The following is a 21,849-nucleotide window of genomic DNA, read 5'->3' on the forward strand; positions in this document are numbered from 1 at the left end:
CTCCATCCTGTGCCCTGTTGAGGACATGTCAAGGAACACGATAGTCTGCCACTAGCACCACCACCGCCGCCGCCATGGTGCTTCCTGTCCTGTGCAGCTATGTAGGCTAATTATCCCTGCTGCGGGAGCAGATTATAGGACAATTGTCATACCTTTGTTCAGTCCAGTGTGATTGTCAGCTCGCTCTTTTCCGGCATTTGCTCCCATTGTCGCGATAAAAGCCCCCGAAGGAGGCGTCTGGTTTGAAAATGTGAACTGGTGTTCCACTTTCCGACTTGAATAAGTTGTATTTCTGCCTTCAACTCATCACATCGGAGAAGGGAAGTGCGAAAATGGGCAGCCATTTTAAATTCAACGACGCCTCGTGAAAACGCATGTTGGTTTGAGCGTGCCGTCACCTTTGGCACACACGATTTGTTCCAGAGTTTATTTGAGATTTCCGAGAGTGGGAGGGGAGAGAAAAAGCAGACTTGTAAGTCCCCGTAAGTATTTCCTCGTATGTCTCAATAGGTGCTGCTCATTTGAAAGCAGCCATGCAGGCGGTGATTGACGTGATGTAGCCGCGTGTTATCTCTCTCTCTCCCTTTCTCGCTCTCCTCGGGGTGACGGTGCAGATCGCGCCATGCCAGGCTCTCAGCACCAACCGCTCATTACTCCCTCAGCTAGACCCTCACCACTCTGATCCCTCACTCTGGGGGAGGAGATAAGCAGAGGGGGGAGACAGAGGTGTGTGTGTGAGAGAGATGAGGGAAAAGGGGAGTAAAGTAGTCAGGGGATGTTGGGATGACGCAGCGCTGGGTGAGTGGTGTGGGGAAAAAAAAGGGAGGAGGAAGTAAAGAGGGACTTGGGGAGAAAACGGGAGGATGAAATGAACAGCGTCGATCCTAAATCGAGCCGCTGAGGCGTAAAGATGTACACATATAAACTCTCTGTCAACATCAGCGGCTGATGAGTCCATCAAGTGAGGCTCCACTTTTCAAGAATTAGATTAATGTGAATTTTCGAACGAACAAATTTCATTACATTATGGAATCATTATGTTAGGCCTATCCCACGTATTTAGCAACAGCGCTGCCTTGATGTCTATGCATGAGCTTCTGTTTGAGACCCACTTCAAAACAGGACTTTTTAACTCTGCCTTCTCTTTTGAGGTAAAATGTGGAATTTGCTCAAATAACAAACTGATTGTTTGAAGAGGCAACATAATTATGTGGAGGTAATAGCATCTGGGAAAATAATGAAGACCCCGGGGATTTGAAAAACCTCTCGAGCAGCAGTTTATGCTCTATTATTATTTTTGGTAGGTCGCTTCCCTGTTTCCCTTTTTTCCGCTCTCTGCATATTTGCATATCAGAACCTTTTCTCGAAACCGGCCTGGTTAGGAAAGGCCTCTTGTTTGCTGTGAACACACACCGTTGTGTGCTGCCCAGCGTTGTGGTGGAGCTAACGAGGGTTTGCGTGATCGTGGTCCAGTTCCCTCTCAGTTCAGGGGCTTGGCGCTGTTTGAAATGGTACAATACCAGTATGGACAAGCAAAACAATGTGAGAACTATGGCTTCTTCTGTTAAAGGGATAAGTAGATATTTTTGAGAAATACGCGCATCGTCGTTAAAGTCGAGGGATAGAAGAGAAGACCGATGCCACTCGCATATCTGTCCGTTTATTATTAAGCTACATCCAGGTGACAGCTAGCTTAGCTTAGCAAAAAGACAGGAAGCGGGGAAAGGAGGTGACGGCATAGCTACCCCAAACAAAGAAGATGTATGACATGTTAATTTGAGGGCTTTAGAGGTGCTGGTTGTCAGTCATGTTTATTTTTTTAACCCATTGTCAGACCTAATCCACCTGTTTATTTACGCTAAGCTAAGCAAAGCTAACAGTGAGCCTGGCTGTAGTTTCTACGTATTAAACAGATATGAGAGCGGTATCGATCTTCTCATCTAACTTAGTGCTCAAAGTGATCAAATGGAGATTAAAGAATAGCTTTACAAGAGATTCAAATCTGCCCAGAGATTGAAAATCAGATTTTTGTAATTGAAGATTGTTGATGCACGAGCACATTTCTTCCAGTTCGGTTTGATACCTAGCCCTATTTCTGTCGCTAGTAAATGAATTACAGTGTGTCCTAGTCTGCCCTCTTTTGTTTTAGAGGGCCGAACAGGACTAAACACACTGTAGTAAATTACATCGACGCTCTTGTTGCTGGTGAACGATGTCTGGCGCTCTGAACTAGGCCGAAGAGAACCGGAAGCGGTCCGCGAAACGCTGACACCGGCTGCTCATCATTATGTCAGGAATAAGGTCAGAGTGGTTCTGTCTGTCTGTGTGCGTGTGTGTGTGTTTGTGGTTGTGGTTGAGCGGGTGTGTGTAAGCGCGGTGGCCTCTGCGGACACATCCAGTAGCTGAGACCAGTGTAGCCAATCAATGGCCTGACGAGCGCTGCGAGCTCTGGAGACGGGCTGGCGAGCACCACGAGGAAACTCTGCAGTCAGCACTCCTTTCTTACTCTTTCATCATCCCTCTCTCTTCCTTACAAACCTCCTTTATCTGAACATGCAGGTCAGTGGCACTGGGAGAGTGTGGTGCATAGTGTCCGTGTCTGGTATTATAACTGGTTTGGTGAGTAGTCAACATAGAGGGTATAAAAGCAGCGTGGCTGAGGCAATAGTTTAGATGCCTCTTGTGTCGGCTGTAGTAGCAGTAGCTTAGGTAACAGATGCCTCACTGACAAGGCCTCTAGACCTGTCAGTAATATTTATATATCTCCATATGGATCCAAATCTACATCAAAATGATGTTTATTTGTGCCCTTATCTTTCGATCCTGTGTATTTCTTTTCCGCCGTTTGTTCTGTTGTTGAATTGAGAAAAATGTGTGAAAAGTGTTAAAAGAAAATAATCAAAGTGGCGGACAATTATGCTAATTGCCTGATGGCAGTCATAATATTTGGACTTTACTTAATCAACTCTGGGAATAAAGGAGCTTTAAAAGAGACAAAGTGTGGGAAATTGGGGCTCGCATGACACCAACGTTACAGCTGCTTTAAATGAGCGGTGGAATCAAACTTTGCAGGCTAATGCCTACATTATATCGTAATATAACAGTTTTAGAAACACCTCATATTATATCCAACAAACTGAAACCTCCAAAAGAAAATCCCCAAAAAAGGTTTTGACAAATAAAAACATCATACCCTTCAAATCTATTGCAGAGCTCTTGCTTTAGGCTGCATTAATGTGAGCTCGAGTTGCCCAATAAACTAGCAACTAAATGTGTCTCAGATAGGCCGCCCACCAAGGAGAATTCCCCAACCAGTTGTAGAGAAATGGTATCTTATTGTGGTGTTTTATGTGCTCATTCGAGTATTTTATGCTCTGCATTTGGTGAAGATGGCCTATAAGTACTTGGACTAGGTGTTCAGGAACAAAACGTGATACAAGTGGTCACATGGTGGTGCTATCTTCATTATACAGTCATTTGTTTTTCCTAGTTTTATACCTAACGCCACATGTGAACATAGAGGCCTGCAGAAAGCATACGTGAAAGAAACGGTTAACATCGGTTGTTAATTAGCAGCGTGGGGTTGCACCACAGGTTTCTGGTGTCAAGACACTGATTGTGTCCCAGTTTGAGCGAAGGGCCTCTGTTGGATCTGTCTCTCCCTGGTTTCCTATCATCTCTCCACTGTCTCAGCCTAATAAAAATGATTAAATAATGAACTAGTAGCATGTGGTGTTGTAGTGGCGGTTTGCAGCAACAGTTTGGAAAAGTCTTAAGTCTTAACCGCAAATGTGTGTGTGTGTAGCTGTTTGCAGCCGTTGTTTCAGTGTGTGTGTGTGTGCTCTTCAGGTGGGCTGGCAGCTGAAGAACCTGGTCAACGCCCTGAGGGAGGACCCATGTGGCGTCATCCTCACGCTGAAGAAAAGGCCCCAGAACACCCTGAGCTCCACGCCGGCTCTGCTCAGGAACGTGCGCTGGAAACCACTGGGCCTGCAGGTAAACACCAGCAGACAGTCTTGTCCATGTTTATCTGCACACTTCTTGTGCTCAGCGTGACAGGATGAATTCACTCTATATGTACAGTGAGCGGTGCCTCACTCCATTTTCTTTTACTGCCCACATTCTCCTGCTGGCGTTTGAAACAAACATGTTCAAAGGAAACTTGTTCACTGTGTGACCTTGCATCAATCCGTCTGTTAAGCGTTTCAACAAATCTCTTATTTATTTATATTTTACAGCCTTTCCTTACTGCTGGCAGAGTTCAAAGCCATTCACAAATGTGTTGGTAGCTAAACCTCCATCTAAAAAGAATGTATGCATACCAAAAGTGTTTTTTTTTTATAGAAAAAATGTAGATAGTGAAGGTAATTCAATCTTATATCGGCACTTTGAAGTGTGCGTGTGTGTGTGTGAATGATTAAAATTGTATAATATGACCTGAACTCTGCGCAGGGCCATAGAAGGTCACAAAAAGGTCCTCGCACACTCACACTCACATTCATATTCGGTGTTTACTGAGACCTCGGTCCTGATTCATGCAACCTTTACCCCAAAGGGAACTCCTTCTTTCGAAAGAGGGTCCATTTTTAATGTACAGGGCACCTGAAAGGTGGAACGCTTGTGAGCTTACAGGTCAGAGCATACTTGTGTGTACGTGTGTGTGCGTGTGTCTGTGTGTCTTGGTGTGTGTACGCATTTCACTTGAAGACAAAAACTTAATTCCAGAACCCAGAAAAGTCACTAAAATCTTCCGGGTTGAAGCGAGGGCTGGTCTGACACTGTCTGAGTGCTTGTGTCCCGTCTGCAGGGGAAGAACACGATCTACATGCGAGTGCACGTTCACACGAGAGACTCGCACAACTCGGGGAGTGTTTTGTGCTTTCTGTAACGGCCTCGGAAACCATTAAAAGCTCGTGATAACCGTGAAGCCTGCTGCAACTTCACCACCGTGTCTGTCTTGAACAAGGTTGCTGTCTTGTTGGATCATCGCTCCAAGTCGTTTTTTTGTTTGCTGCTGCGTATGTAAACCGACAGAGGATTGTGAGGGGTGGGGGGAATTCTCCCCCGATGGGCTGCCCGAGACACAAACGCCGTCCGCGAGCGTCCCAGATCTGAGCGCGCAGATATCTGCGGGAGACGAGAAGAAAGGAGTGTTTCAGATTTGTTCTCTCCCAGAAAGACTGGAGCTCTTAATTATTCATAAGCAACTACAGGCAGCTCCACTGGCTCTGAAACAAGAGCCGCTACTCAGCAAATACTGGCGATAATGCACCGAATCCAAAATATCCTGCTTAACAGCCTGTGTGTGTGTGTGTGTGTGTGAGTGTGTGTGAGTGGCCGCATATGCGCAATTGTCCATCTGCGATTGTCAAAGCGAGGTGTGTTTCTGTGCACGTTTGCAGGAGGAGAGAGGTTCTCCGTTATCAGTGGAGTTGCTCCTTTGAGAGCCAAAGGATCTGGGTCAGTGCACTCTGTAAGCTCCAGCGTTTGGATGCATACTGTACCTACAAAAACTCTCCAAAACAAACACACATGCGCACCCCGAGAACTCCAAGCCTGTTTTTTTTTTGCGTGTTTTTTTGGAGGATGAATGAATGTGGCAAACGATCAACCGGATTATAACTAAATCCACAAAGGAAACAATTTATCTCTGCAAATTATCATGTGATTCCAACCCCAAATCCCTCCATGGCAACCTCCCTTTATTCAACTCAATAATGGCAAGTCTCTCTCTTTTCTGCGCGTCAGGATGGAGTAAAAGCAATTTAAGGATTCCTCGTTATGTTGCTGGCAATGATTTTTTTTTTTGCAAATGCGTTGAGGATTACTGCTGCTGCTGCTGCGAAACGTGCACGTAGGGACTCATTTCACGCATGACTGAAGGCCACATCAGCGGTCGCATGTGTGCCACACATTGTCCATGCGCTTTCATGAATCTGTTATACGTTTGGATACATAAATAATTGCTGCTTGAAAATGCTTTGCTATTTTGGGCAACATGTACCGTTATGTATTATTGATGGTGGTTGTAGTACGTTCATTTTTCGGGCTTATTTTTTGTGACCGCTCGGGCAACTTTTGTGACGGCTCGCGCAGACTTTAACCTTTTTGGAAACTGTGCGCAAAAATCCTCCCACGGCAATTTTAAGTCCCAGCATGCCCCATTTGGCATAAAATACATAATTTTTCCATTTCTTAACCAAACGACACAGTTTTTGGACTAACACTCCTTCCTAACAGACCAAGGCTTTTGTTTTATTGTGATTTTTGTTACAGATTCTGATTCTTTATGTCCTAATCTTTCCAAAAAGGTGTCTTATTGACCGCTCCAGGAGGCATTTTGGGGAATCTGGCTCATATTATTCTGGATGTTCATACTTACAATCAAAATATCTTTTAAAAAGGGATTTTTTTTTTTGCAGATAACATTTTTTCCCGAAGATTTTACTAAAAAATACATACAATAAACACAGGTATTAGAATTAATTTGGGGTTCCTATGACGACATAAACACAGGAGAAAAGACAACATCGGTTCCACAGCTTTTAGCGGGTTATTAAACGGCATCCACAGTTGCGTGAAAAGTAAATAAATACGATGAAATGTAAAAGCTTCTTGCCTCGGCTGAAAGACTGGAAACTGAAGCGGCTGTGGCGTGGAGTCTGGTTGCCTGGCAACTACACTCCAGTTGTTGGATGGTTGAACAGACGAGAGCGACGACGGGCGCGCTGCCGCTGAGCTCGAGGGGCGACGACCGTGATATCAAATCTTCTCACCTGACGCCCCGCGAAGAAGTCAGTAGGTGTCGCGTGACCTTGAGGGTAATGAGTCGGTCGAGCGTCTGATGAGGTCACATTAGTTGATCGCTGTTCTCTGTCGAATTATACGGCATATTTGTACATTCATTTCTGCCTCGGGAGGTTTATGTTTTAGGAAAATTACATGATTTTCATGAAACACAGTGGAAGAGGTGTTGGACGAGCCACAGAAGAACCTTTCTGCAGGGTTCTTACAGTCCTAAAACCTGAAAAAATTAATTGAATTTGAAATCAAAATGGTTATTCCCAGGCCTGGAAAAGTCCTTGAAAAAAAGTCCTGTAAATGTGTTATATTCATGTGTTCATGACCTTCATTCACGCTAAGTTTGAAATAATTAACATGCTTTTTAAAGAAAGACACTTAAAATATAAGCAGACGTCCATACAGGCATCTATTCAATTCAGTTTATTTTATATAGCCCAAAATCACAAATACAAGATTTGCCTCGGAGGGCTTTACAGTCTGTATACATGACATCCATGTCCCAGAACCTCACGTGGGATCAGGGAAAACTCCCCCAAATACAGATAGTAAAAACCCTTTAACAGGGAAAAAGGGAAGAAACCTGAGGGAGAGCAACAGAGGAGGATCCCTCTCCCAGGATGGACAGAAGCAATAGATGTCATGTGACCAGAATGAACAACGTAACAGAGTTGCAGCACATGAATATGACAAAAACATTCATATAATGAGTGAGTGGTAGGCATGGACCACGATCCAGCCACAGTCCATCGTAGCATGCAGGACCAGCTCCAGACAGCCATCATCCATGGCTATTGTCCCTCATTCATTTGTGTCATTTAATGTATACTCACTGTATGCTTTGGGATCCTCACTGTTAGCTCAAATACGACATTTTAGCACTTTTTCATGTTCACAACAAGATTTCACAACATGTTTGGTCATGGAAATTTGGTTTAAAGACGTGGAAAAGTCACGGAAATCCGTCAAAATGCTGTCAAATGATATACAATTGTAGGATTTGTTTAATTAACTAACACGTCTTCGTTGGATTCGGTTCATTATCGAGCCCTCCTGCAAACGTTTTACACAAAATGTCCTCGTTCTCTTCCGTCGTCAAAATATTACAAGAAGCGCATCATTCTGTTTGTGTGAAGGTAAATATTAGTCTGAAAAGGATTCGAGCAGCGCGCTTTCAGGTATGTTCTGAGAGGACGCGACGGGGGTCCGGTGGTTTGAGTGCCGTTTTAACAGACCTGAATTGTGCCCGCTGCGGCGGTCCAATCTCTTTCTCTCTCTACTTCTTCCCCCCACCAACCGTTTCCCATGCAGGCAGCAGTGGGCTGTAATCACTAAATTACTGTTTTCACTCGCAGCTCAAGTCACCACACTGCACAGCTCCCCCGCCTCTCTCTCTCTCTCTCTCTCTCTCTCTCTCTCTCTCTCCCTCTCTTTCTCTTTCTCCCCGTCTCCCTCACTTTGTCCTATTTCCTTTGCTCTCTCCTCTCCTCTTTCCACCCTGTCTTCATTATTTATTGTGAAGCCGTCTTACTGTAAGCTGCCTTCATAGGAGCGAGACTGCGAGAGAGAAAGAGATGAAGGAAAGACAGGAGCCTGGGGATGGAGGTAGTGAGGGAGGGAGGGAGGGGATGGAAAGTTTGGAATAAGAAATGAATTCGCCTAATGCACTGCTGCTGATGAATTGATGAAACACTGGGCTTCCTTAATGAGAGCGCTGCCCGCCTCGCCTCCGTCGGGCTCTCTTGTCTGTTCATTTATTCTGTCCACACTCGCGTCTCCTCTCTAAAATGGAGTGTGTCCCCCCCCCCCCACTCCTTCCCGACACACCAGTGAAACACCACATCTTTCAAAAACCTGGACAAACCGTCCCCCTGAGAACAATCGTCTGCTCCAGCTCGTATTTCGTCACCCCAGCTGTTATATATATATATATATAATTCACTTTGGGACAGAGTTTTCCATTCTGTTCTTCTTCGACGGAGGACCCGATGACGATGAAGTGTGTCCTTGAATCAAGCCGAGGTACAGGAGGCCGGTCCACGCTAGCTTTTTTTCTTCCTCTCTCGTATAACACAGGGGGAGAGGAAGAAGAGGAGGAGGGGTTGTCATGAGAACAGACACAGAGAGCCCCGCGTGAGTGAAGAGGCTCGAGACAAAATGACAGAATAGTGAAGCGATTGAACGTGGGAGAGGCTGCACACTCAGACACATATATATTTAAAATAAAGAAGAAGAAGGAAAAGAAAAAAAGACAACACACACAACATGGCAGCTGTGTGAAAATAACTCTCTCGTTTGGGGATTCGGCGTTATTAAAAAAACGACGAGTGCGGCGGCGCGAGAAGCATCACACGAGTGAAAGGTTCCCCTTCTGACGTATCGTCGTAAAGCTGTGTGCTCGTCTCTCCGCGAGGCGGTAGGAGATCTAACGCCGCAGGGTGTCGCTCCCAGATCCTCCAATTATAGCTCTGTGAAAAGGTGCGAGTCATTCTCATCCTCCTTCCTCTACTCTCTCTCTCTCTCTCTCTCTCTCTCTCTCTCGCCCTCCTCCTTCAGCCGGTGCCCACCAGCCCCACCAGCACCTCCCCGACGCCCGGCGGCACTTTGGGAATGTCCAAAATGGACGCTCCCAGCATGCAGGACGTCTACATCCTCTCCCCCGTCTCTGGACTCTACAGCACCAGGTCAGCCATCGACGCAAAGATGCTGCTTCCCAAGATTATTTTTGATGATGTGATGACATCGATGATGATGATGATGATGATGACTTTGCTCTCCCTAGGGAGGAGCTGGGTCTGATGTCCTGCGACGACATCAGCCGCTACAGCGTGAGCTCCCAGTCCGGCTCCAAAGGCTCCGAGGCCGTCAGCTACTACCTGGACCAGGACAGCGGTCAGTATTTCTCCCTGCTGGAGGGAGACGGGCCCCCGGGGTCCGACTACGACCGGGGCCGCAACACGGGGGTCCGCCGGCGGGACAAGACCCCCACCCATGGTAAGACCGGAGAGAGAGAGCGCAATTCGACAGTGTGAATGGGGCGGTAATGGGCTCCTGGTCCCGCTGATGTGTGTTTCGCAGGATGGCATGCTCTCTCTCTCCTTCTCTTTCTCTTTCTCTCTGTCACTCCCAACCCAGTTTTCTCACCCCTTTTTTTTCGCTGGAGCTCCTCCTCCTCCTCCTTCATCTCCACACCTCATGCCTCTGCTTCTTTGTGTCTTCACCACGCGCACGAACGTCCCAAAAAAAAAAAAAAACACCGATCACATGCCGAAGGGTCAGTCCAAAAAAAACAAACACCGTGTCCAGCTCCCTGTCTGCCCCGCCACGTGTCACACTCGTCCAAGACGGCTCCCCCCCAGACATCCTGCACCTTTCTCGGGAGACTCTCAAGGGGCCCGAGATATGCAGAGCGAGGGTCATGTGACAGGCCTTCGCTGATCGGATCGCATGCCGATGATTGATTAGTCCGACACCGATTTATGAAGGTGATTTGAGCTGACTTCCAATCAGGTGTAAGAGTTATCTCCAGAATCTCCGACTGCACATTGACAGAGCTTGTAATCGGTCATGTTAACTAATAATTATCCCCAATATCCCCATTTGATTACTGATATTTAGAACTTTATTTTATTGTTTTTTTAATTGTATGTTTGGTGCATTATGTATGTGCTAATTTTAGTACATTTCAAAATCCTTGTTTCATTTTGTTGACATATTCAAGAGGACATTTTGGATATATTTTTGTATTACTCCATAAATTAGGAAGTACTACCAACAAACATTAAAAAAATATATATCTATATTAAACCAAGCGCTCTATAAATCAGGCTATGAATGATACATGAACAAACCCTTTGGTAAAGACCTTCAGAATATAGATGGATACTGAATATAGATACTGGGGAGTTTGATATATGTCAGCGCTATCGAAGGGAAGATTTCAGCTTTTTTTAAAACAGCTTTAAACAGACCAATATAACGAATAGATATCACCACAAAACTTCCCAAGTTGATTACTTGCATTAAGACGAGTATTTTTAGTAATAAAGGTTTGTTTGAATATAAAAACGAGGCATTATCTAGTGCAAACTTTTGGTTTGTACGTTCTGTGAGACCAGAAGATAGTTAAAAAATGAATAATAGACACTGACACGGTTGCCTGAGACACCTTCTTTATAGACGAACTGTAAGGTAATAGCTCACCTGTGGTCATCACCCAACTGTGAGCATGCTAACAGATTAGCTCACTGCTGCTAGCTCAGCTGTCCCTGCTGTGGGGGAATGTACCGAGAACAGGAAAAAGCGTACGAGATAGCAGGTCATAACGGTCCCTCGAGAGTCTCCCCGTTCTCCCCCCTCACCTGCACACACTTTGTCTCACCCGTCCACCCCTTCCAGCTGTCTCCCACGCTGTCTCTCGGTCACCGCCTTCCTCCCACCCCTCACCCTCCACACCCCACAACTCCCTCCCACGAGACGACTCTCTGATTGCTGATTGGTCGTTCCAGGTGACCTCAGGCCTGTTTCCATGCCTCCCGAATATAACTGGATGGCCGAGGCCAAGGAACCCAGCATGGGCAAGAGAGGGAGCCGAGGTACACACACACACACACACACACACACACATATACACACATACATACACGCGCACACACACGTGACACAACAGGGTCGGCCTGGTGCTCGCGCTATGCTCCATACTCGGCTCAACACATTTCAGCTCATCCTCTGGTCCTCCATGGTGGTGTGGTTGTGAGGATACATATCTGCCTAGTATGTATCCGACAGAGCGACACGTAAACATAAATGCAAAGGAAAATTGCATTTATACAGCTGCTCTGGAGACTAGGTTTTTTTTTCTTCTTCTATGTGACCAATTCTCACCAGCGTCACCATTTTGCAACGAGGCCTGATCTGTATTCGACCGAGGGATCCTCACTCTACCGTCAGAAAGTCTATGAATAACATTAAAGCACGAGAGCACACTGTTTGGGGTCCGCCTTTCTGCTTCTCTTCCCCCCCAGTCACTTTTTTTTTGTTGTTGTTTCCCCACATTTAAGTATATGGATAATAAACAAATTAACGAGAAGCTTTTTCCTCTGTGGAGCTGGAGAAGACTAAAAGTGTCTGTGACTGACAAGCTTTCGCAGTCGTGCCCTCCAAATCGAGCTTAACCGTCGCAGACAGATTAGCTGTATGTCCTTCGGCTGTGGATCCATCTCAGGTGCTCCGGCTCTGAGGCTCTTCTATCCCCGTCTGTGGGGGTTTTATTTCTGTAAAGGTCTATTCACCCTCATCTGTTTCTGCTCTGGGGTTCTCCTTCCCCGCCGCCGTGGTTTTCCTCCCCTCCGTCATCCGTTTCCAGCTGAGCCTGTCCCATCGTCTAACTGCATCCGTGCCTCTGCCGCTCTCATCCCCCACAGATTCAGACAACTCCCTGTTGCGTTACCTCAGCGACGACAAGATCCTGGTGATCGAGGAGGAGCCCGAGGGCCCGGGCAGGGAGAGTCGGCGGGATTCCACCAGACGCTCCCGGCGTAAGAGCCGCAATCCCAGCAGCCCTAGCTTTCCCATCAGCCCCTCCATGCTGTCCTCCACCCTGCGCCTCGACCAGCCACCCGACGCTTTGCCTGTATGTACACAGTGTTTTTTAAAACTGAACTTTTCACGTGTATGTGTGCGTGAAACGTGTCGCGGTGCTGAAACTAGACACCTTTTTCTTTCCATTTGTGTCTGTTTAGGTTGGTTAGACGTGTGTGTGGTGGTGCTGTGTGTCTGTTTTATGTAAATGTAGACCAACAATGTATCTTATTCCTTTGTGCTATAGTGCCCCTATTGTTTCGATTATTGCCCAAACATTAGAAGATTCCCAAAGACTGTGTTGGCTCTCATCGGTGGGTCGCAGGGGGATTTCATTAGGGCCGGCAAATAGATGAGTTTCTTCCATAGAGCTTGTGGCCACAAAGCGCCCTTTTCTCAACGCCGGCATCTGTTTTCAATTGTTTTGGCCGCGTCTGTCTATCCTGAGGTCTATATTTAGGACACGCACTAAATCAACACAAACCTATTTAGTAGCAGATCGGCCAGGCGGACATTGAATCCTGTGATTTTATTACCGCACGCCCTGTCTCTCCTTACGTCTGTCAGATTGAGTGGTGACGAGCTTATCTGTCTATAGTTAAGTCTTTTATTTAACGTTTATGTCTGCTGTACACTTTTGAGCCACATGAGGGAGCCCAAATGTTCTTATGGTTGTGATAATTGTAGATCTATGCTACATATTACGCACACAATTTAGGTTTTCAGTCAAACTATAACATGGATTATTGTATTGTTTGTTTGTCTTTTCATGGGATTTGTTAACAGTAAGACAAATACCACCACTTTATCCTTTAAAGGCGGCTGAAAAGTCTGACTCGTGTCGACTATATCATTCAATGTGCATGCGCCAACAATTGATAAGCAGGGAGCCAACGTGCACAATACTGGGACCGTAAAGCTGAAGCAGCCAAATGTAAATCAGCCACCATTCATTTTATTATTAACACATGTTAAAATATCTGCCGCAAAAATAAATTAAAAAAAGGGCCATTAGTGGCACTACAATCACCTTCAAGGCTTTGATCCTGACTCACTCGCACAGCTTCCCTCATCTTGCAGTGTACCCCCGTGTCCTCTCAGAGGGAGACTGCTTGTGTTTGCAGGATCGGTCACGGTGTTCTCAGATCCACACACATTGTTGTTTGTGTGTGTGTGTGTTTGTGTGCGCGTGTGCATCAAGTAGAGGAGACAAAGGAGAGTTAGGATGACCAGTGTCATTGCATGGCTGCCAGCTTCACGGATTATGAGAACAACAGAGTGACACTCTCTGACACGCCCCTCTTTAACTTTTCTCTCATGCTCTCGCCAGTACACACACACACACACACACACACACACACACACACACACATAGGCATACACAAACAAACACACACGAGCACACAAGAGTGCATTTGTATGCAGGGTAGCTATCTCAGGACTCATCCTAACTCATCCTAATATCCCCATCTCCTCAGACACGCCTGAGTCTAAATAGGAGTTTATTCTGGACAAACACACACACACACACATTTGCATGCACACATGCACACAAACACGTACCCCTATGAGTAGGTGCATGACTCAGCAACAGCCAGACCAATTACAAGTGCGACTGACGGACTGTGCTTAAAACACGCTGCACGCAATAAAACACACACACACACACACACACACACACACACTCACACTCACAGGCAGGGCGCTAACAGTTTAGCTAACACCAGCCCTCTGTAACCCTCTCAGCTGCATGCTTCTCATGGTGGTGACTCATTTCTATTCTGTGGCACATGAAGTACACTATCCGGCGCTAACTAGCATACGCTAACCTTAATGACCTGTTTCCCTTCTCTCATTCTCTCTGTATGATTCTTTATTCGTTTTTACAACACACAACATAACATTTTAGCACATTTTACCGACTGACAAGTCATAGTGACGTCATATGTATTTTACTATACACTGTACCCAATAATGTTACTCTGGAATCATCCACAGCAGCACATTTAATCCCTTTTTTTTGCTTAATGGTAACTTTAAGGATTATGAGACGATAGGCCCCTGTGCCAAAAACCACGCCTAATGGCTATGACTCAGGGGCCTGAGTGTGTGGCCCGTAGGCCCATTCGCTTAAAACTGTGTCCACACTTGGGGCAAAGAATAGCAGGTTAAGAATTTTTATAATACTAAAAATGCAGTATATATAATATATTAAAATATTTTATATATATATATATATAAATTATTTTAATATATCATAGTATATATACTATAATATATATACTATAATATATTCAAATAATTTATATATATATATATATATATATATATATATATATATATATATATATACATCATTTAAACATATAAAAAGACAGTATTAGTTGAATACCTGTACTGTCTATCTTCGTTCTGTACACAGACTAAAAAACTGCTGATTTTACTTGTCAGTATTGTATTAAATTGTGTAGTTGTAGTTTGATTTGTTAAATAATTTTTAACGAAAAAGTGACTTTTTCACGGATTCATTTATACAGTATTTCACTGTAAAGAGGAAAAGCAGCCCTTCACACATCGGGTCAACAATTACATGGATGGGAAAAGCTTTAAATAACAAATATGTCAACATCTTTTGAATTTTGCTCACCTCTTAAAAAAGTGCATGTCGGTTCTCTAACTTTCCAAGACTTACTGTACTGATAATTACCCAGAAATGTGCACAGAAAAGTGTGTATGCATTGATGAAGTCTTTTCCTTCCTCTGTCTCTCAGCGAGGTGCGGACACACTGCGAGCAGACACAACAGACAGGTGAGTGTGTGTTTGCGGTCTGACCACACGCTTACTTACGCCTGATGGAAGGAGTTGCTTGTGGTAACATCCAATCCTGTCTGTCCTCCTGCAGGTACTCCGGCTCGGGGAGCTCAGGAGCCGCCTCCATGAGGAAGGTAGGAGAGCAGACGGTGCTTTGTGGGGGCGACTGAGCATCTCCTGGATGTTTTATAAATCTAACGCTCTGATGGTTTATTTACCTGGTTTTTAAATAATGCTGTCCTTCCAGTACATTTATATTCTGACTCTGACTGCATTTTAATGATGCAACAGCGGCTTCAGTTCAGTCACTTCAAAAATAAGTAGACATTCGCTGTTCTGCGTTGAGCTTCAGTGCGCCCAAGTAAAAGCTAGACATCACATACACGGCCAGACAGGAACAGGAGCGATACCTGAGATTAAATCCAATCGGGACTGTAATAATTAAATAAAAGCTAGCGGTCAGATGAGGTGAATTGCTTTCCACTTTTAGGTTACTGAAACACAGGAAACTGTCTTAGTCATTAGCCCTCGCCTCTCCTCCAAAGCACCGTGAGTTGTACCATGCAATGAGTCAGCACCACGATAAACATATTTACTCGGCTTTGCCGCCGAGATAAATACCCAGACGGTGTATTCAGCTATGTTAATGTGATACCCATGGCTACTTATCCTACTCACATTAGCTTCTTTCTGATGCTGGAGATAGCGTGCACTTCCGATGCGTTTGCTGATCACAAGATACGATTAAAAGTGAGGCCCTGTAACAATGAAAGCTAAATATTAATGCTCTTCCTCTCACAAAGTTCCATTCATAAGCAATAAAAGGCACCCACAGACACCAGCTTACTGTGGCTAATGCTAGCTAACGTTAGCTAACTTTGCTGTATAACGGACATTACTGAGTTACTGAATGTTGTTACACGACAAAACAGTGGGTCCATTTCACAACCAATGCCTCTTAATACGGTAGCCTAGGAGGAACAATTTCAAAACTAAGTCTTGAACTATTTTGATGCATTTTTTCAAAAGACTACATTTAGCGAGCAGTTAAGGTGATATAGTTCAGGACAGCCTGACCACACTGTGGGTAGTTTCAGCTCTGTGGCGTACACAGCTCATATCGCTCCATCACAGGTTGTGGGTCACTTCCTGGCTGTTTCGTAGCGCTGTGCTCCCTCTGAGCGCGTAATCCTCTCTGCTGTGTGCTGGATAAAATAAAAAATAAAAACAAGCTAAACATGGAACGTGAACTCACTGTAACCTCTACGTGTGCGTCAACACCAACCTTTTTTCATTTTTTTTTTCTCATCTCACATGTTTTTTCTCTCTCCCTTCTAGTCTTTCCACTACACCTCTCTAAGAACGAAAACCAAAAGGAGAAGTAAAGGTACACACACTGGTGCATTTTCTCTTTCTGTTATATGATCGTTACAGTTCTGCCTCTGTACATGTATGTTAGAATATGTAGCTTCAGAAAGAGGGAACCTTTTACCTCAGAAACGAGGCTCAATCTAAATGACTGAACTCTCAAACAAAACCTGACAGACTTCACATTGTTTTTTTTATTTTAAATGAAGAAAGATCTACTCTAAGCCACTGCTGACGTAAAACGAGTCCAGCCACTTAGTGCTTAAATACCAAATACATCCTTTCATCTAAACTCCAAATACATCGTGTCCTCTCGCTGCAGGTTCCCTCTCGAGTGCCAGTCGAAGGAGAATTTCCTGTAAGGACCTGGGTCACGGTGACTGTGAGGGCTGGCTGTGGAAGAAGAAAGATGCTAAAGGCTACTTCACCCAGAAGTGGAGGAAGTACTGGTTCATTCTCAAAGAGTCCTGCCTTTACTGGTACACCAACCAAAACGTAAGGAATCACACGCAACTGTGTCTTTGAATCTAATTATCAGAGGTTTCTTTATTTATTGACACACTAATGAATGGAAATCACAGATTTAAAACAAATCAGCTACACATGTCTTCGGTGACTTTGAAAGGAAGTCTCAGGTGATGTAATCAGGACTATCTCGAGTTAGGTTCGAGACTTTAAATATTTGACAGCGTATCTGCTTTCTGAACTGGGGGACATAGACTTTGATCTAAACATTAGAACATGAACATGACCATGCAACTGCAGGGACTGCAGATGGAAATTAACTAATAGCTAAATTTTATACAAAACATCACTTCTGCTTTTTGAGATTTATGTATTTTTGTACATGGTCCCTGATATAAATATACTCAACTTAACACAAGTGTTGTTTTTATGTGATGTTGGCATTTCTGCATTGGCGCTTTCTGTGCTTTTGCACGTGTGCTGCAAGTAACGATTATTTTAGTTGTTGATTTAACTGACAGTTATTTAAAACATGTGTATAATCTTTGTTTTAAAACATCAGAAAAGCTGTTTTATTAAATTTGCCAAGCGCAATAATTATTTCATCAAAGGTCTTGTTTTTTTCAGGCCAACAAGCGAAAAGACAAATATATTGCATTTACTTTAACGTTAGACAAGGAAAGCATCACATTCTGAAATTCATAAAGCTGCAACCATCAAATGAACCATGAATCTATTATCAATACAGTTTAAGATAAACCCTGTGTCTATCGCCCATCAATCAATTAATTGACGAATCATTGCTGATTTAATCCAAGTTGATCGAGTACTTTAAATTCAGGGCATTTTGGCCTCAGACAAACACTCACTGTAAGACGTTATGTGTAGTTTAGATGTTTGGATTAATGGATTATTAAAATGTTTGCAAGACTATATGAAGAAAAAAGCCTGCGAATCAATTGTGCGTGTGATAGTTTGTTTACACAGCCTGGTTTTAAAGCAAATACAGTCATATCTCCTCTATCTTTCTCCTGTCAAGGGGGTGAAAAGAGCCAATATAAACAGCATATGCTGTTTTCATATGCTTGACTAGACGACTACTATCCAGAATAAAATTGGTGTGTCAGTGCGGGTGACATTTTGTTCCATGTGCTGATGATGTACCACCACTCTCCATCTGTCTCCGCCTGCAGGATGAGAAGGCTGAGGGCTTCATCAGCCTCCCTGAGTTCAGAATAGACCGAGCCATAGAGTGCAGACGGAAATTGTGAGTGTCCCTCACATGTCGCCAAAATTACTAATCAAGCACATTTGCTCTCGCCCGCACAACATGAACGCACACACACCAACGCCAAAAAACAAACAAAACACTAATCAGTCTTCTTCTCCCCGACCGATTGCAGTGCATTCAAAGCCTGTCATCCCAAAATCAAGAGCTTCTTCTTCGCCACAGATTGTCTTGAGGAAATGAACAGGTAAGTGTGTGTATGTGTGTGTGTGTGTCCCTTGAGCGCGTGCTTGCGTCTTAATGTGGACAATAGTCAGATGCTGGGGACATCACATGTCCTTCCATGAATATTTTAGCCGAGTAAACCAAGTTTACACAAGGCAGCAGCCCACACAACACAGCCCATGAATAAGGCATGAACCTGGCCCTGTTGTTAAATGTAGAACTGTGTGTGTGGGTGTGTGTGTGTCACGTGTGTGCTCATGTGAGAGCGAGATCGTAGTGATGTTTGCAGGAGTGCTATCTGATGAGCTCTAATTATCCACACCTCTCCTCAATGACTCGGGGAGATAATTGGGCGATAGTAATTAACCAGCTATATTTGACTTCCATACTGTGAAATGGGGCGGGGGGGGGGGGGGGGGGGTTCACGTGTGACAGCGCCGTTGCACACATTTACGTGTTTGTGTGAAAAAGTGTGTATCGGCGTCAGAAAAAATTAACTTCCTTTACGCGTTATGTTGAAAAATAGCTCATAATAAAAAAGCTACGCTGAAGATTGAAGTCAAGAAAAAGACAACACTGATGCTCAAAAGGGACAAATGAAAATAACTTGCTCTGAATCTGTTCCTCATTCACAGCAAATCCCGTGGAAAAAGACCTAAATTGTCGATCTTCAAAAAATGGCTCTCAAAACGTGGGTAATGTTGTGTTTTCTTAGCAAACGCTACACAAACAGGAGGAAAACAGGAGCATTTGTCTGGGACTATTTTCAGCCAGGGATTAATATGCATGTGACGTGATTGTGAGTATCTCTGGCAACAGAGCGGTGTATGTGGGATCAACTCCAAATAGACTATACTGCCCATGTCCATCTTCATGAAGGATCGTGTCACCCAGGGAAACAGTGGCTCACTGATGTGATTTTAATAGTTTTTGAACAACAAAGGGGCTCGATGACACGGAGGAATAAGCGACACCCGGCCTTGACACTTGTTAATAGGTTCAAGTCATAGTTTTGGTATTTTCATGGGATTTGTAGAAAATGAGAGAATCTTTGAAATCTTAAGTATCACGAGTGTTCGTTCCCTCGCGCGCAGACTTGAGGTTCAGAGTTCAGGAGCGATCTTATTGTCAGGTTGTCGAGGAGGACAGGAAGCCCGGCCGCGGAGCGGGAACGCATCGGAGACTCATCGGACAGAGGATCGTCCCTTCTCTCTTTATGCATCCATCTCTCTAATTATCGCCATGCTTTTCTTCCCTCCTCATCAGGGGGGAAAGGACCCAGTTACACTGATATCAGCTCATGAGAGACGCCACTTAAATTATTTAAAGGGAAAGTTTTTCATGCATCACCGACGATTTACCCAGTATAACCCATTCTTTTCTCTCCTCTTTCCGTCTGACGCCCTCTTCCTCCTCCTCTTCCTCCTCACTTTATGCATCTCACCTGTGCGTTCTTTTATTTTCTTCCTTGTGTCCTGTAGGTGGATGAACCGACTGGGGCTAGCTGCTATTGGCTACACACCAGATGACAAGGTGCCTCGGCACGACGAAGGTGAGACAGATTCACTTTTCTAGCTATTACCAACGTTTCCTTTTCGCCCATGAACATGCTAATATGTGTTTTGTTTTTTTAATCTCACGCCTAGACTACTGGAGTGAGAGCGATCAAGACGAGGTCGACGGCTCCATGACGCTCAAACAGGAGGGACCCTCATCCCTCTGCGATACTTATCACCGCACGCCATCAGTAAGCACACACACACACACACACACAAACACACTCAACATAATTTTTGCAGTGTTTTGAATCTGATGGAATATTTTATTCCTAAAAGCCCCACAGTTTTCCGAGCTGCATAGACCAGAGCTCTCAGCATTAATAAAACATCAGACTGTGAGAGTTTCTGGTTGTGTTTGCAGCCAAAGACATCGCTTGTCTTTAATCTGATGCCAGAACTGCTTCGCAATCCGACCTCTAGGTGGCGACAAATGCCTCTGCTCGGTACATCTCTGACACAATGTCACTGCTGGAATAGACTTTTACTCAGACGCCATGTTTTCCAGACATGTGCACAAAGGTCCAGCGCCATGTTTGCCCGTCTGAGCCACGCGGCAGTCGTGTCAGTCATTCTGCCATCTCATTGCTTCTTTCGCGCTCATCTTTTGTTCTATTTCTGCCCTCTTTGCCTGTCCTTCTTTCTTCTCTCCTTCCTCACACACCTCCTCCCTCTCCTTGTTTCGCGGATCACATTTTCCTTGTACCTGTGCTCACCTATCTGTCAACTTCTGTGCGTCCCTCCTCACTCCTCTCCATGCTGACCGACCTGTCCACCTCACAAACCCTTTGGGGGCGCCTCAGTCTAACTTCCTGCACAGTTATGACCAGTTGCCCCGCTCAGTCAGCTCCATGAGCCTTATGCGCTCCACTCCGTCCCCACTCCCTCCATCGATGAGTGCCTCCACCTCCCCCATCCCTCCACAGATGGTCTCTTCCACCTCCCCTCTACCTTTCCAGGTCAATTCCTCCAGCCCCTTCCCGGAGCCCAAGCACGGCCGGCACTTCTCCAGCGAGTCCACGCATTCCCACTCCTCGGCCGAGGACCAGCGCGGAGACGGCATGGGCATGGGCACGGGCACGGGCAGCACCAGCACCCACTCGTCCGGCTGCCGCTCCACCCACCGCGAGCGGCGCTCCTGGCAGGACCTCATCGAGACCCCTCTGACCAGCGCGGGGCTGCACTTCCTCCAGACGGCGCCGGGGGAGAGCGACTACGGCGGCCTGATGGGCGGCATGGCCGGAGAGATGGGGATGTACGGGGGGCTGGGCAGGCAGGGCATGTCCCCCGAGAGGCGCAGGCAGGCCACGCTGCCCGTACGGAGACACCACGCCGCCGAGAGGGACAGGGAGCGGGACGGGCCCTTCCCTCTGGAGCGAGGGCCGCACACGCACAGCCACACACACCGACGCTCTCACAAGCAGCGCAGCCAGAGTCTGCCCAGGAACAGAGACCCCGTGCCGGGAAAGCTGATACACACCTCGCCTCACATGGAGGAGAGGAGCGAGGACGAGGAGGCGGAGGGGCAGGCTGCAGATATACTAGAGGGTGAGGAGGGTAAGGAAATTACACACAGTGTAGTGTGAAAAAGTACGTATTATCGAGCTCACGAGTCAAAGATAGTGTGCTATACATTATGATTCATTAATTTAGGACTGTGTTGTCGCCGAACACTACTGCAACTAACTGGCTAAGGAGGAAGTGGACCCTACAGGATGTTGGGGAAGAGGAGACAGAAAGCATAAAGTAGTTATAAATGTATTATGGCTAAAATGGTATCATTCAGATAATGGCGGAGGAAGTATTCAGATCCT

General features: G+C 45.4%; 1 protein-coding gene across 4 annotated transcripts in view; it reads left to right on the forward strand.

The window, feature by feature from the left end:
• The window catches only part of si:ch211-26b3.4 (connector enhancer of kinase suppressor of ras 2), a 52,891-nt gene that overhangs the window by 26,665 nt on the left and 4,377 nt on the right, over positions 1-21,849 (forward strand). For 2 of the 4 annotated variants that reach the window (XM_068583467.1, XM_068583460.1), the window contains exons 9-22: positions 3,850-3,996; positions 9,358-9,485; positions 9,584-9,795; positions 11,310-11,396; positions 12,225-12,433; positions 15,153-15,190; positions 15,285-15,327; positions 16,532-16,580; positions 16,884-17,056; positions 18,220-18,293; positions 18,430-18,501; positions 19,961-20,031; positions 20,126-20,226; positions 20,995-21,583. In XM_068583467.1, coding sequence (XP_068439568.1) covers positions 3,850-3,996; positions 9,358-9,485; positions 9,584-9,795; positions 11,310-11,396; positions 12,225-12,433; positions 15,153-15,190; positions 15,285-15,327; positions 16,532-16,580; positions 16,884-17,056; positions 18,220-18,293; positions 18,430-18,501; positions 19,961-20,031; positions 20,126-20,226; positions 20,995-21,583 — 1,993 coding nt within the window. Of the gene's footprint in view, positions 1-3,849; positions 3,997-9,357; positions 9,486-9,583; positions 9,796-11,309; positions 11,397-12,224; positions 12,434-15,152; positions 15,191-15,284; positions 15,328-16,531; positions 16,581-16,883; positions 17,057-18,219; positions 18,294-18,429; positions 18,502-19,960; positions 20,032-20,125; positions 20,227-20,994; positions 21,593-21,849 lie in introns of all 4 variants that reach the window. The other 2 variants (XM_068583451.1, XM_068583475.1) reach the window with 2 other exon arrangements.

Source organism: Clinocottus analis, unplaced genomic scaffold, assembly GCF_023055335.1.
Source record: "Clinocottus analis isolate CAN_PGR_092001 unplaced genomic scaffold, fCliAna1.0.p SCAF_10, whole genome shotgun sequence".
NCBI lineage: Eukaryota > Metazoa > Chordata > Actinopteri > Perciformes > Cottidae > Clinocottus > Clinocottus analis.